This window comes from Calonectris borealis, chromosome 16 (genome assembly GCF_964195595.1).
Source record: "Calonectris borealis chromosome 16, bCalBor7.hap1.2, whole genome shotgun sequence".
In the NCBI taxonomy this organism is placed as follows: Eukaryota; Metazoa; Chordata; class Aves; order Procellariiformes; family Procellariidae; genus Calonectris; species Calonectris borealis.
Genome location: NC_134327.1, coordinates 9046948 through 9060256, shown reverse-complemented (window position 1 = coordinate 9060256; position 13309 = coordinate 9046948). Strand labels below are relative to the sequence as shown.

At 40.0% G+C, this 13309-nt stretch overlaps 1 protein-coding gene across 1 annotated transcript; it reads right to left on the bottom strand.

Annotated features, from left to right (window-relative positions):
- Positions 1–2189: 2189 nt before the first annotated feature.
- LOC142089101 (acyl-coenzyme A synthetase ACSM4, mitochondrial-like) lies at positions 2190–12946 on the bottom strand. The gene is made up of 13 exons (XM_075165141.1): positions 11877–12946; positions 10806–11016; positions 10207–10414; positions 9685–9828; positions 8950–9106; positions 8231–8310; positions 7321–7444; positions 6722–6802; positions 6513–6614; positions 6016–6143; positions 5232–5331; positions 4385–4504; positions 2190–3563 (listed from the first exon to the last, which is right to left on the bottom strand). Exons 1-13 carry the CDS (start codon positions 12075–12077, stop codon positions 3477–3479), a joined length of 1743 nt encoding a protein of 580 aa, XP_075021242.1. The 5' UTR covers positions 12078–12946; the 3' UTR covers positions 2190–3476.
- Positions 12947–13309: the final 363 nt, after the last annotated feature.

Sequence of the window (13309 nt, the reverse complement as noted above, 5' to 3'; positions counted from 1 at the left end):
ATGATGTATGATAGCATCATATATGAAAGGATTATTTCTCACATAGTGAATATCATCCTAATTCTCATTTCATTTACCTCAGAGGGGTTGTTAAAGCAAAAGACGGGGTCTTATGTTCATACCTATTTCAACATAGTCTTTACTATTTCAAAAGTCGTCAGTATAAATGCACATTGCTTGTGCAATTTAGTAGTCTTATGCTATGTATAATAACATGCCTCACAGTTTAAAAACATGCCAAGTACTCCCAACCTTGCACTGAGTATTCCACTCCTGGCTAGTGGTTAGAAGACAAGAGACATGCCATCAAAAGAAGGGGACACCTACACATGGTTCTCATACCACCACCAAAAATGTGGATTCTGAATCTTGCTGCAATAAAACTGCCAGTGCCCAATCTGTAGCAATGCATTTTCAGGACTTGCGCTGCCACTATCCCAAACCAGAAAAAATTTATATGACCACTAAAGGGAAAACATGGAAAAGGAAACATGTTCCCTGTCCCCAGCTGAAACTGAAAATTTCTCTCTACTTTATAAAACTTCAAAAGAAGGAAACAAGTCCTCTAAAAGAACTGTAATCAGTTATTTTACTTGTTTGCTGTCCTTAGAACAGCTGTGTTGCCCACTCTAAACACACATAAAACACCAAAAGAAAGGGCCAATTATCTTCTGAAGCACGAGGCTGAAGACTAGAGAGTCTCAAGAACATGACTTCCTCCTTATGATCCATTTCTCTTTCCTTGTCATCCTAATACAACAAGGGAGAACAGCATCATCTTTGCAGACATTAGGCAAAACGTGCAGAGGCACCGGCAGCATTAACACCTGGGTGAGGTTGTTTTGCAACCTCATCATAATGTTGCACTTCTGTAATCCCTATAGAGATCATACGTACCAAAGTCACCATGTCCCTTCCATAGGCTTTGGATGAGAGGCTAAACTCTCAGGAAGTGATGCCTCAGAATATATTTGATACAGAATACCTTTTCTGATGCACGTATTACATTTTCTATTGTCTCTGAGAATAACATCAAATTGAAGCTGGGCTGTAAGAGAGATGGAGAGGAGGTCTCAAAGGGAAAGGCTAGCCTATTGAAAATTGTATTTTTCAGCCAGAATGATACAATCCAGTCAAGTTTCAAACTTTGTGGCTCCAAAAGCAAGCCATGTGCTAGAGAGATGTATTTTGCTTTCAGCTGCTTGCAGCTGCAAGCCGGTGTCTCTGAAATCATTCTGCATGGATCAGAGGAAATGATTCTCTGATCCTGGGTAGAAGAGGAGAATTAAACAAACCATCTACCTTGAACATGAGACAGAAGTGTACTGAATATCAATGGTAAGGGGTTGCCGCAGCATGGAGCAGAGCACTTCACAGCCTACAGCCACAGCACGTGGCATGAATAACCTAGCAGTCAGCTTGACTTTGATCCCAGCCCATTCATGCAAAAAACTGGGTACTAGAGCACAACAGAAACCCAGTTTCTAAAGTCAGCTAAGCAAGGGATCACCATAGATGACAGTTCTAGCATTGAAGCCTGGAGCAAATTATTCTCATGATTCACACTAAAATTTAGAGAGTGAAGAGTCATGTCCCCACTGAAATCTGTGGTAAAACTCTTGTCTTCAGTGTGGTAGTTTCATTCAGACCTTTTTTTTTTTTAAGGCTCTGAACTTCCCCAACTCTAAATTTAGTTGCTTGATTTTAGGTCCTTAAATTTCGTGAGGGGCAGGGGGGAAAAATCAACCTCCCAATCCTCAGACATTACTGGAGTTTAACTGCCCAAACAGCTAACTGCAGAGACAAGGATAGTTTCCAGGGGTCCTGAATTCCAGTTTGTACACTTGTTTATCATTTCACTTTTTGCAGACTTTTTGTTGTTTTGTCCGCTTTTTGTTGTTTTTAAATATCTGTTTGTTTGAAACCAAGCAGAAAGATCTAGATGTAGAGTCCCTGGAAGGCCCAGGAGTACATGGCTTTTAAAGGAAACTGAACTGGGTACAGAAAAGAGTTTGAGGCAGCGACAAGAGACATGCTCAAACAAGTGCATTAAAGAAACTAATGATTAGTTTTATAATCATGTAATCTAATGCTCCTAGAAACCTTAGGAGTGAAATAGTGAAAAGTGTTCTGAAATCTCTGTGAAATACTAAGGAGCATTACAAAAAATGAAGCTACTGTCAAAAAAGAAAGAAGTAAACATTGTATTTATTGACAATTGCTTTCATTTCAGCAGTTGCTAGTACAGAAATTGTTTCACTGACATGAGCAAAGTGTTTACTCTCAAGAAATAAAATATTTTGCTTTCTCAAAATTAGAATTCTCCAAATCTCACGTTACAGCTGCAGTAGACAGAGAACTCCAGGGAGTAAGACACAGCTGTAAAAGACCTTCTTTCCTGCCTAAAGATGCTATTGTTCTCCAGCAATTTCTTCTTATTTAATGAACAGAAGAGGACTCCAAGGCTGGAGATGTTTTTGTCAAATAATGAAAATTCATGCCAGAAAATGAAATCTTCTTTGAGTACACAAAATTAAAAAAAACCTGAGAATTAACAGCTAAGAACTGTTATAGCCTTAAAGTTTGGCCCACTATTGCATGTGCAACTCTAAGAAGTAAGAGTGTGTACACTACAGTACATGTTTCTTCATAAAGATAAGAGCTAAATGTTAAACAGAGATGTGATTATCCAAACCAGATCAAGGGATTTTTTTCACTGGTTTCACCTCTAAGTGGCTGCAGAAATAGACTGGTCCTGTAGCAAGTATCTACTATGGCAAAGCACCACGGTCTGTTCTACAAATTAGGTCACCTGCCCAACAGCAAACTTCATATTAAAGACCACCAGAAGTGGTACAGGAGTTTTGTCTATTGTGTGAGAAGATCAGAACAGAGGGCAAGCAACGAAGCTACTTCTGTATGAAAGAGTATTTGTGGATAAAGTATGGGAGAAGCTGGCACTGCTTGTCATCAACACACGTATTAAACAAGAAAGGTTTATGAAGGTCACATGGTGGTATCAATAAAGATGAGTCTTTCCATCTCCAGTAAATGATAGCAGGGCGGCATTCAGTTTAAATATGCTGCATTTAAGGACAGAGCATTTGAACCACATCCATGCCTGGCTTTTCTGCATCTTGGAGCTAGACAATCGATATCAGCAGTATCTCTTCACTGAGCTTGGATGCTATCTAAAAGAGATGGGTCACCAGCCAAATTCTGGTGAACCTCTGGACATTCAGGACCAGAATGGAGTTGTATGGTTTGTTCCCTTTCCCAGCAGTGCTTCAGGAACTGAAACTGTGGTACTGACATTAGAAACTTTGCAAGCAGGCACAAACATCACATCTTGGTGTTATCTATAGTTTTTGATGCTCAGGCATTTAACAAAATAGATCAGAAGGAGGGCAGTTATATCAGAGAAATTTATATAGTGTTAATGGAATGAAAGAAGTTCTGTTAAATTCCAAACAATGCTACATCCGTCCCCACTCTTTGTTTCTTAATTCATTCCTCTTGATCTTCCCAGTGACTGTCTTTGGCAACTCTTGGACAAATTCCACCTAAATAAAAAAAGACAGAAAACAATGTAGCATGTTCTACAGAGTTGATTTTCCAGGACTGGCTCTCAGAAAATGTGGAAAACTAAGAGGACTCCCATCAGCAAGAACTGCTTGCCTAAAGGATCAAGTCCAAGCCAAATCAAGGCAGCGCATTGTGCCACTTGTGAAACAATTTCTTTAGCTGCCTAGATGGCCAAACATCTGTGTAGCTGCCTCCCAGCTACCCAAACTGAGTACTGTAACACGAGTACTGTAACAGAAGGATGAATACCTAAATGGTATCAGAGGTCAGAGATGAATGACAAAAAGAAGAAAAAAGGGATGTTATTGGCACAAAGTCTTCAATGGTCCTTAGTTCCTATGAGTTCTGCACAAGTGAACTAAGGCACTGCTAGTGCCTTATCCTGCAGTGCTGGGATAACTGGGAAACACCAAGTGTATTCTCCTGGGCTTTCCTCTTATTTATTAACTGTGAGGAGCGGAAGATAAAAACTTATTCAGTCAGTTACTACCCTAAAGTCACCAGAGAGTGCTTGGTTGAAGATTAAATACAAAATGGAGAATTATGATTGCGAACCTGACTTAGAACATGCAGATCTAACTAGGATATCATACAAAGCCTAGAAATGTTTGAGAGATTTAAACAAACACTTAACTCAAATGCATACTAATGTTATTTAGGAAAGATTTTCTGGAGCCAGTGCTCTACCTGAATCTTTACCACTCTCTCTTTCGGGTGAATCATGAAAATCCAAATAGTAATTCTCCTGAGATTTATGGAAGGGTGCCCTGGTTTAAAGTTTCTCCTCAGAAGCATTTACCTTTCTAGGGTATTTATATGGAGCAGTAGTTTTCTTGACATGCTCCTGCAAGTCACAGGTTAAGCTCTCCAGGTCACTGGATGAAAAGGTCGGGGACAGGACCACAAATGCTTTCACAACCTGTAAGGTAAGGTCAACAAAAGTTATCCAGTTACCATCCATTTTTAGGAGCTGATATACAGGTTACCAGTGAGCAGTGCTGCTCAGAGTCATGACATGCAAAAGGGAGGAAGAGAGAAACCAGCACAATATAAGAAATGGTTGTGCCCAGCTTCTGCACATGTATGCGCAGAAGGGAAAGCTGAAAGCACTGTTTTCCTGCCCTCATTACAAAGCAAGGGCATTTGCGGTATCCTCTCAGGAGGGACCAAGAAGGAGGAGTAATAAGAGGTGTCTCTGCAGAGTTCTCCCTGAAGCTGAGGGACATTTTGTTTCTCTCTGAAGTGCACACTGAGGACAGTAGGCCCATGTCATCCCAGCACAGGACTGTGCTTTCTCCATACATGTAGCCCAAGTCTAATGCTATGGCAGTTACAGTATAACTTTGGCTACACCACGACAGCCAGAAAAGACAATTTCAGTGTATAGACAAGTGCTTAACAACAAGGGGAAAGAAAACATCACTGTAATGTTCTCCACAGAGACGACCTTCTTGGGATGAAAAGAAACTAAGAAGAGTCAAGGCATGTAAATGGGAAGGGATTTTGCCTATCAGCCCAAGTAGGATTATCTGTGCTGGCATGACTGCCTTAGAGCTGTACCTTATTCAGTAAAGTAGGAACTGCTTTATATAGTTATATATTTAAACAAATATATTGCTTCCCCCACCACTGTTGAGCATCATTACCTCTCCTCTGAGGGGATCTGGGCTGCTGACAACAGCTGTTTCTGCTACTGCTGGGTGCTCTATCAGGGCACTCTCTACTTCAAATGGCCCAATGCGATACCTAAGTAAAGAAAGAAAAATGTAGGATTTGTATTTATGAGCTGGAAAACCAGTACTGAATGTTTTTTAATTGTCATATTGAAGGAAAAAAAAAAACAAAAAAAACCAAACCAAGAACCAACTATAGAAACTTTAGGCAGAATGGGAAAGTTGGCAGTGTTAGAAGGTAGGAGCATTTCATGGTGGTCATGTGGTAAAGGACTGCTGGGGCTGTGGATAGCTCTCTATCTCTTCCCCTTCCTTCTGGCTCCTAAGCTGGAACTCCATCCCACCCCGATAGCTGGGGTCTGCAGTACCAGCTGATGCCACATTATGGTATCACATCATACAATATCCAATTGTTTTATTTCAACATGTTACAAATAAAATGTTTCAATGCTCTTTGAGTCTGATAGAGATGTCCTTCAATTTTAGTCAAAAACCAAACTAGATTAAAATCCCTCCTGTGCCAATGGAAGTCTTCGCTCTTTGTTGAAACAGATGAGATTTTGCAGGGGAATACAGAGATGCCACTGACATCACCAAGACGATACGGCAGGTCTGTGAAAAGCTAATAATAAAAGCAAGTATTCCTAAGTTAAGAGGTCAATACATTCATCATAGGACTACCATGGACAAGTTCACCAGGAACACAACATGTAAGATTATACAATGGCAGATTAAGAAAGGAAGCATGCAAACTGACCCTGAAGAAATGATGATGTCATCGTCTCTTCCAATAAACTGAAAATATCCATCTTCATCCATAGTCCCTCTGTCTCCAGTGACATAAAAATCCCCACGTTCACTTTCTGCGGTTTTCTTAGGGTTATCCTCAAAGTGGTTTACAAACAGTAGTTTAGATTTTGAGCATGCATTAGCTATACGTTACGCTATAACGCACATAATGTTAAATGTACTGGAACTTCATTTTTCAGTCAAGGATGTTGAAGAATTGTACTGACATTGCTATAAAATAGGTTTAAAAAACAAAAACATTTTGATTCTTTAAAAAAAACATTAACTCAATATTGAGCAAATTCTTCTCTTTCCTTTTCTAACATCCACCAATCCAAACAAACAAATTACTCTGGTAATAAATAATAAACTGGTGAAAAATATTCAGCCTTTTGAACCACCACTATGCAACTGGAGAGATTTTGGGGAGATTGGTGGTCGTGAGGAATAAAATAAAGTCCTTACTACATATTCAGAGAATAAACCAAGCGGTCTTATAGGTTTGCTTCTGACAGCAATTTCCCCCTGTTGTCCTGGAGGCAGAATATTAGCCTTTTTGTCTACAATCTAGAATGAAAAACAACACATACTTTAGTCCAATCAGAAAAAAAACCAAAACAAACCCAACCAACCAAAAAAACCCTATGAAAGAATCTAAAGAGCAGCCAACTAACCTGCACATCATAAAAAGGAGCTGCTTTCCCCATTGATCCAGGTTTAATCTTCATTCCTTTAAAAACAGAGCAGATTATTCCCTGTAAAAATCAAAATCAAAACAAAGTTTTGCAATAGAAAACTGCTACATTCACATTCAATTCATTAAATGCATTTTCTAGAATAATTCCAAAGTAAGGAATTAAGATTTATAGGATCCTGTATGTCTGTATGGTGCTGTATGGTACCGATAAGCAAAATCAAGAAACTCCCTGAAAGAATCCTGTTCCATTATCTGTGAAGAATTGATGCCCTCGGTCTTCTTCCTTAGATTCAAACTCTGCCCTCTTGACTGTCACTGTCACTTGGAATTTGCTTAAGGACATTTATGGAAATATTAGAGCACATCTCCTTCCAACAACCCATGTTTCTGGCAGGTTCTGTGAGGAGAGCCATGAAAGGGTGTTCTTTCAGAGGTTATCAGGGGAGGAGATTACTGAAACATTCACAGAAACATGAAGGAAGAAATAGGCTGTGTTCTTTGAAAACAAACATTAAAACATCGTAAAGCAAAAAGGAATTACAAAGATTTAATAGAATATTGACCCTACAGATGTACCGTTTCAGTCTGCCCATATACTTCATAGATGTCCAGCCCAGTCTTGCTTTTCCACTGCTCCATGACTTCTGGGTTGAGTGGCTCCCCTCCACTCAAGCAGTGCTTCAGGTTCAGGAATTTGTAGCTTCACAAGGTGTTAAAAAACAAGAGAGGCAGTACTTAAATCTATTGGGCAAGACAAGGAGCATGCAACTATAAACAAATAATACTGGAGAGCTGTTTATCGGGAGTTAGTCCCCTGAAGTGGGGAAATGAGAGGATTCCTGATCCTCTGGCTCCTGACACAGAGAGGATATAAGTCTGTGCTCTATGCTATACATATGAGTAGTAGCAGTCAGAGTTAAACACACGTGAAAAATAAAGTAAAATTTTTGCTGAAGTCAGCTGGGATTTAAGGACATGCCTATAACTAACCACAGAGCGATGTGCTGAGCCAGGGCCCTGCTTGCTGACCCTCTGCAACAGCCCACGTGAGAAAGTGCAAGAGGGAAGGAAGGAACAGGGGCAGGCAGCGAGAACTGGAGCAGGGGATGACGTACAACTGCCACAACAAGTCGCTCCCTCACAGTTACCTTGACACTGACTTTCTAGGATGAGAGTCCTTCCTAAAGCACGGACAATTAATGTGGTAATTGGAAATTATGATAAAGAATTTAACAGGCGCTCAGTTTCATACCCTCAGGGATTTGCTGACAAGTTCAGTAGTGAAAGTCTCAACTTTCTGAGGGAAAGTTTCTCTACGTTTGATCATAAAACTCAGCAAAACTCACAAATTTTGTATGGCGGTCTTTCCACGAAGGATATTTTAAACTAAATTACTACCCTATTTTGGGCCAAGCAGCTAGATCTGGGAGATCACTAAAGTTTAGTTAGGATAAATTAAACATTAGTAAATAATTTCTTGACGTACTTGGAGAGATCATTTTGCACCAGCATGCGAAACAACGTTGGAGCACCAACCAGCGTGTCAATGGGGAATCTGCAGAGAGTCTAGTGAGTTAAACAACAAGATGGACATATGAAGCTCAGACAAAACAACTGCCTTGTGGATGTACAGTAAACAGGTGATACAGGGGGCAAATGTAGCTCTGCTTTCTATGTAAAAGCACCATAAGCTCTCTGTTGGGTAAGAAACCCTCCTACAGCTGGTGTAATATACAGAGATTCACAGTATATTTGATCGGATAAAATCCCATGCTAACGTGTCTACACGACCCCAGACTGCACAGCTGGGAGCACGGGCAGAATAAGACTGTCTCTGTCTGCATTATAGGGAGGTTTTCACTTTCATCTTGGCCAGGGTGGGCAGAGAAACGCTTCAGTTTCAGTCTCCAATAATACAAGCTGATATTACTTCCACAGTCAACTAGAACAAAAGGCAAGCAATTAGTGCTGCTTTTGGATGATTTTCATTCATGTGCTCACCAGCTATGAGCAAAATGTATGAATGAACTGCAGGTTTGGCCCCTTCTGTGTACATTAAAAATGCAAATAGGGGCTTTACGCAACGGATACAGCATCTCAAACACAACTATGGACACAACCCTCATGAAATCTATGGATGCTGTTAAGAATTATTTTTTTGCGCCCTTTCTGCGCAAAAACTCATCTCCATGAGTTTTGTCTTACATTTAGGATGGCTGCTGATTCAATCTGTGGTAGTTTATGTATAAAGATGCATGATCCAAAAACCCAGGGATCAAAAAGAGATGCCAGTGAAGCTAGTATCCATCCTGTGTCTGCTGTGCTCCATATTACGTCTGAGGGGGTCAAATCCAACCAGTACCTGATAGAGCAGAAAAAATTGTATGAAAAGATACATATATACACACACACATATGTATATCATACATATATGATGTCAGTCAAAACATAGGATTGAGTAAGGGAAACAGAGGAGTCTGAATTTCAATAAAGTGACTTTCCACTAGGTAGGAAAGATAGGGCTGAAGCAGCAGCATTCATGGATGCTGTGTTGGACACCAGGTGTTTCAGTTCTAAGGCTGCTGAGGGACGAGGGCAGTCTGTGCAACCAACATAAACTCTGCCTCTGCTCATCTACACATGTCACAAAGCTTTCTGCAGCCCAAACAGCATGGTATCTCTTGGTTCTCTGCGTTAAAGTATTCCCAGCTGATGGCTGTCCTTTGAACCACTCTAAAGAAAGGGTAAGAGAGATTCATTGAAAAATGGAAACACTGGGGGTGATCCTACTCCCCTAGAAATTTGCTGGAGTTTCTAGTCCGATTTCAGAAGGAGAAGGATTGGGGCCGTACATTGGTATTTCTTATTCAGTAATTTTTCATCAGTTCTACTATGTAGCTTCAATTATTCCATGTTCAACCAGGCTCAAAACTTTCATACCTTTCACTTAAAAGGGGTCTGAAACCAAGACTACCCTGGGAATGTTCAGTCATCTTTGGAGAACCTGTGGTTCCACTGGTGAAGAAGATACTCATTGAGTCTTGAAGACTTGTTTTGACGCAGGAATGGTCAGCAGATTGGTTTCTTTAAAACAGAGAATGCAATCGTGACTTCAATGGTTACTTTACACAGGCTTCAGAATGTAATGAAGTATTGCATGTTGCAGAACTCCTACCCCAAATGAGCTTCACAGAAGTTTTTCATCAAATTACACTAAAATAATGTGGAGTTACACTTCCTCACAGACAGACTTCTCCTTAAGAACAGGATAGAAACTTCCCAGAACGAGACTACTGTTAGTAAACAACTCCGATGTGGATCAGCAATCAAGCAGTTGTGATTAACACCTTAATGTTGGCATTTGATGAGTATTCGTAGTTGATGAATACTTGTAAATGAGCACTTGTGGAGCACAGGTCTCCTTTCTGCATCATGACTGCAGTGTCACTAACTCATACTCACTTGTACAGGTCAGTGAAGTTCAGCCATCCCTCCCTACTGCCTTTGGACACGATTAGCTTGGTTTTCAGAAACTGACACTCAGATGCCACTGAGTCCACAGCAGGAGCCAGTCTGTCATCGGTAATGATGCACGTGGCCTTTGACGCCTGGAGTCGAAATAGTATGTCTTTGGCTGATAATTGGGATATTCCTGGAATTAAGACAATTCCTGAAAGAGCAATAAAGTTAGTTTGGGATGGCATTTTTGACATCTAATTCTTTTCTAAGAACCTAAACTATTAACTATTCCCAAACTGACCTCAGATGAATTTGCTTTGGCATTCCCAAGCCAAACAGTTATAGTGGAGTAATGCAGCTGCTTGAGCTGTCCTGTAAGGAATGAAATGTGGACCCCTCTGGTGACTTCCACGGCTCTTCCCTGTCATCTCCATGCCTGCTGCACATCCTACTGCAAATCCTTCACGACTGCCTGCATAATTGGTAGCTAGGCCACTCACTAGATTATTACATTACTTTTCCTTTATAAACCATATAAATACTTGATCCTCACAACTGATTTGCATTAATCAGGTTTACCAGTCTCAGATATGCTCACTGACCTGCTCGCATGCAAGCCACATTCACCAGCCACCATTCTGGGACTCGCGGCAGGATCACAACAATTCTGTTCCCCTTCTGCAGTCCACATACTTTAGTCAGCACATTGGCCACTTTCCGAGACAGGAACCCCAGCTCCTCAAAGCTCCACTTCACTTCTTCTCCTTTTCCATTTACCCACCAAAAGGCAGGGTTTGATGGTCTCTTTCCAGCCTACAAAACATAGGAATTCAAAACCAAAACATTTTCTTCTGAAAGACCATGAAATTATAATGCACAAATATCTGCAAATTACGGAAAACCTGAGTATTTCACAACTGGCATATAAGCTATTATTTTTCCCTTGTCCTTAATGGATCGAGATCAAGCTCAGATATTCTCCATAAATTCTCCTTCTCTGAACCTGAAATGTTTCCCAGCCCAATTGTCTTCAGACTCAAGTCCTAGTCTGGATCCTATTTCAGTTTAAGCCTTATGCTGAGCATTAATGCTTCTACAAAGTAACAGATATCATGAAATACTTCACATCATACTCCTGATATTCTGGATGGAGTTGTGGAATACTATTAAACAGAAGCAGCACAGGCAGAGGACAAAATAAAACAACAGGACAACATGATATCCCACGACTCTTTCTAGTCTGATTGCTCAGAAAGAGGGGAGTTAAGCGGTCTTTAACTACAGGCCATCTGGACAAATGCAGAATCCACTTTGGAGCAAGGCAATTAAACATTTGTAGGAAAATTTTCCCTAGCATGCAACGTTATTGTTATGTTACCTATATTTTCATTATGTGAATATCTAATATTACAGTATGCAGAAGGAATAAGCACAGCCATTCCGAGGTTAAATCAAAGTCAAAAGGGACTTACCATTTCTTTTTCTACCTACATAGGGAGCACCGTGGGTCAGAGACACTTTTAAAATAAAGCAAGAAAGAATGAGATTTGGTATAATTTCCCAATGCAAATTGGCTTTGGCAACTGATTTTTTTGATAAAGAAAAAACCCCAACTTATTTCAAATGAAATTTCAAATTAAAGTATCTCATCTGCACAACAAAAGATCATCTACCTTTTCAATCTCAGACCATTTGTCCAGTACGTCACTTGCAAAGTTAAAGTACTTTGGTATCTCCTGTTCGCCCCGCCTGACAGACTCGTACTGTGAATATACATCAGAGGCAAGCAGCCTGGAGTGTCCGTGGAAAGTCCTATTAGGAGGCTTCAGAGTCCATAAGGATTTTAGAGTCTGTAATTTAAACAACAACTTCATGGCAGAAGATGATGTACATAGATGTATTGTAGACTATATAAGAAAATTTGCAGAATTGTTGCTATGAATCCTGCAACAACAACAACAACAACAACAAAAATCTTGAGATTATCCAAAGACAATTCAGTTATGAATTGATGAGTTACTAATTGAAGTCACTTAGGCTAGTCACAGCCAAACTGATGTTTTTAACAGTTCAATTAAATGTGAAGTTCCCCCTCCTGCTTTCTTACATTTTTTACCACCAGCTTTTTAAGGACTTAATGTACAGTACTGATCTGGCATCTTGTCTGTAGTTCAGCAGATCTTTATACATTCTTGATGTGTTCTTTGGGGCTGCTAATTGCCCACAACTCTCCTTAGTCAAACACAACATCAGATGTTATTGTTTGCATTATGAGAAGGTTACTGGTTCTTACACCAAAGCATTCAAGTAGCTGATTCTCTATTCCTTTTCCTTCACATGGAGCTAAAGGATGTTTCCAAACTACTTCCATCAAGATTCTCACTGCTTTAGCCTGAACAGTTGCTGACTGATATATCCATTCACCACATATATCCGAAGAACCTTCACTTCAGGAATCCCTTACGTAGGTCCCCAAATTTGATTTAGACACTTCTACATTTGCTTGCTGTAAATGCCCTCTTCCATCTGTACTCACCATAATGATCCTAAAAGCTCTCAAGTCCAATTACTTTCTTCCTTTCCATTGCTACTCTTCTTTTTTTCCTTTCTCTCTTTTTATATTATTATTATTATTATTATTAGTATTAGTATTATTATTATTATTTCAGCACTCTAGAAGATGGCTTCAGAACTGTGCTCAACTCTAAAAATTTTAATGCTATTTAGAGGCTTCTCGTAAGTGCCCATGAAGATTGTCAAACATAGAAAAAAAAACTGGCTTGTGTCTGGAAGAGCCCGCAGTCAAAGCAGGAGCCAGTGGAGTCCTGGAGGCCTATGATGATTCTAAAACCTGGGTCCATCTATTGATTTTCCTTTTGCAACCACTAAACACAAGTTACTAAACTCAGTACAAGGTTAGGTGAGTGACTGTTGAAATACAGATTAATTTTTTTTTCTGTTCTTACAAAGGATGAAGCTATCCACAAACTAGGAACAAAATTATAGGTAAACTCTTGATCAAGTTCTCTTCCATGTGGAATTTCTGTGGCCTGAGCGAAGCTGCAAAGTTTTGCCCTTTGTCCCAGGTTTCTAAGTTCGTTTTGTA

Excerpts from the sequence above, each read along its gene's own strand:
- LOC142089101 (XM_075165141.1), bottom strand. The coding sequence starts at position 12,077 with ATGAAGTTGTTGTTTAAATTACAGACTCTAAAATCCTTATGGACTCTG. Across the intron at positions 4,505-5,231 it reads CAGATCCCCTCAGAGGAGAG|GTTGTGAAAGCATTTGTGGT; the intron begins GTAATGATGCTC and ends CTTACCTTACAG. Across the intron at positions 3,564-4,384 it reads CATATAAATACCCTAGAAAG|GTGGAATTTGTCCAAGAGTT; the intron begins GTAAATGCTTCT and ends TTTTTTATTTAG.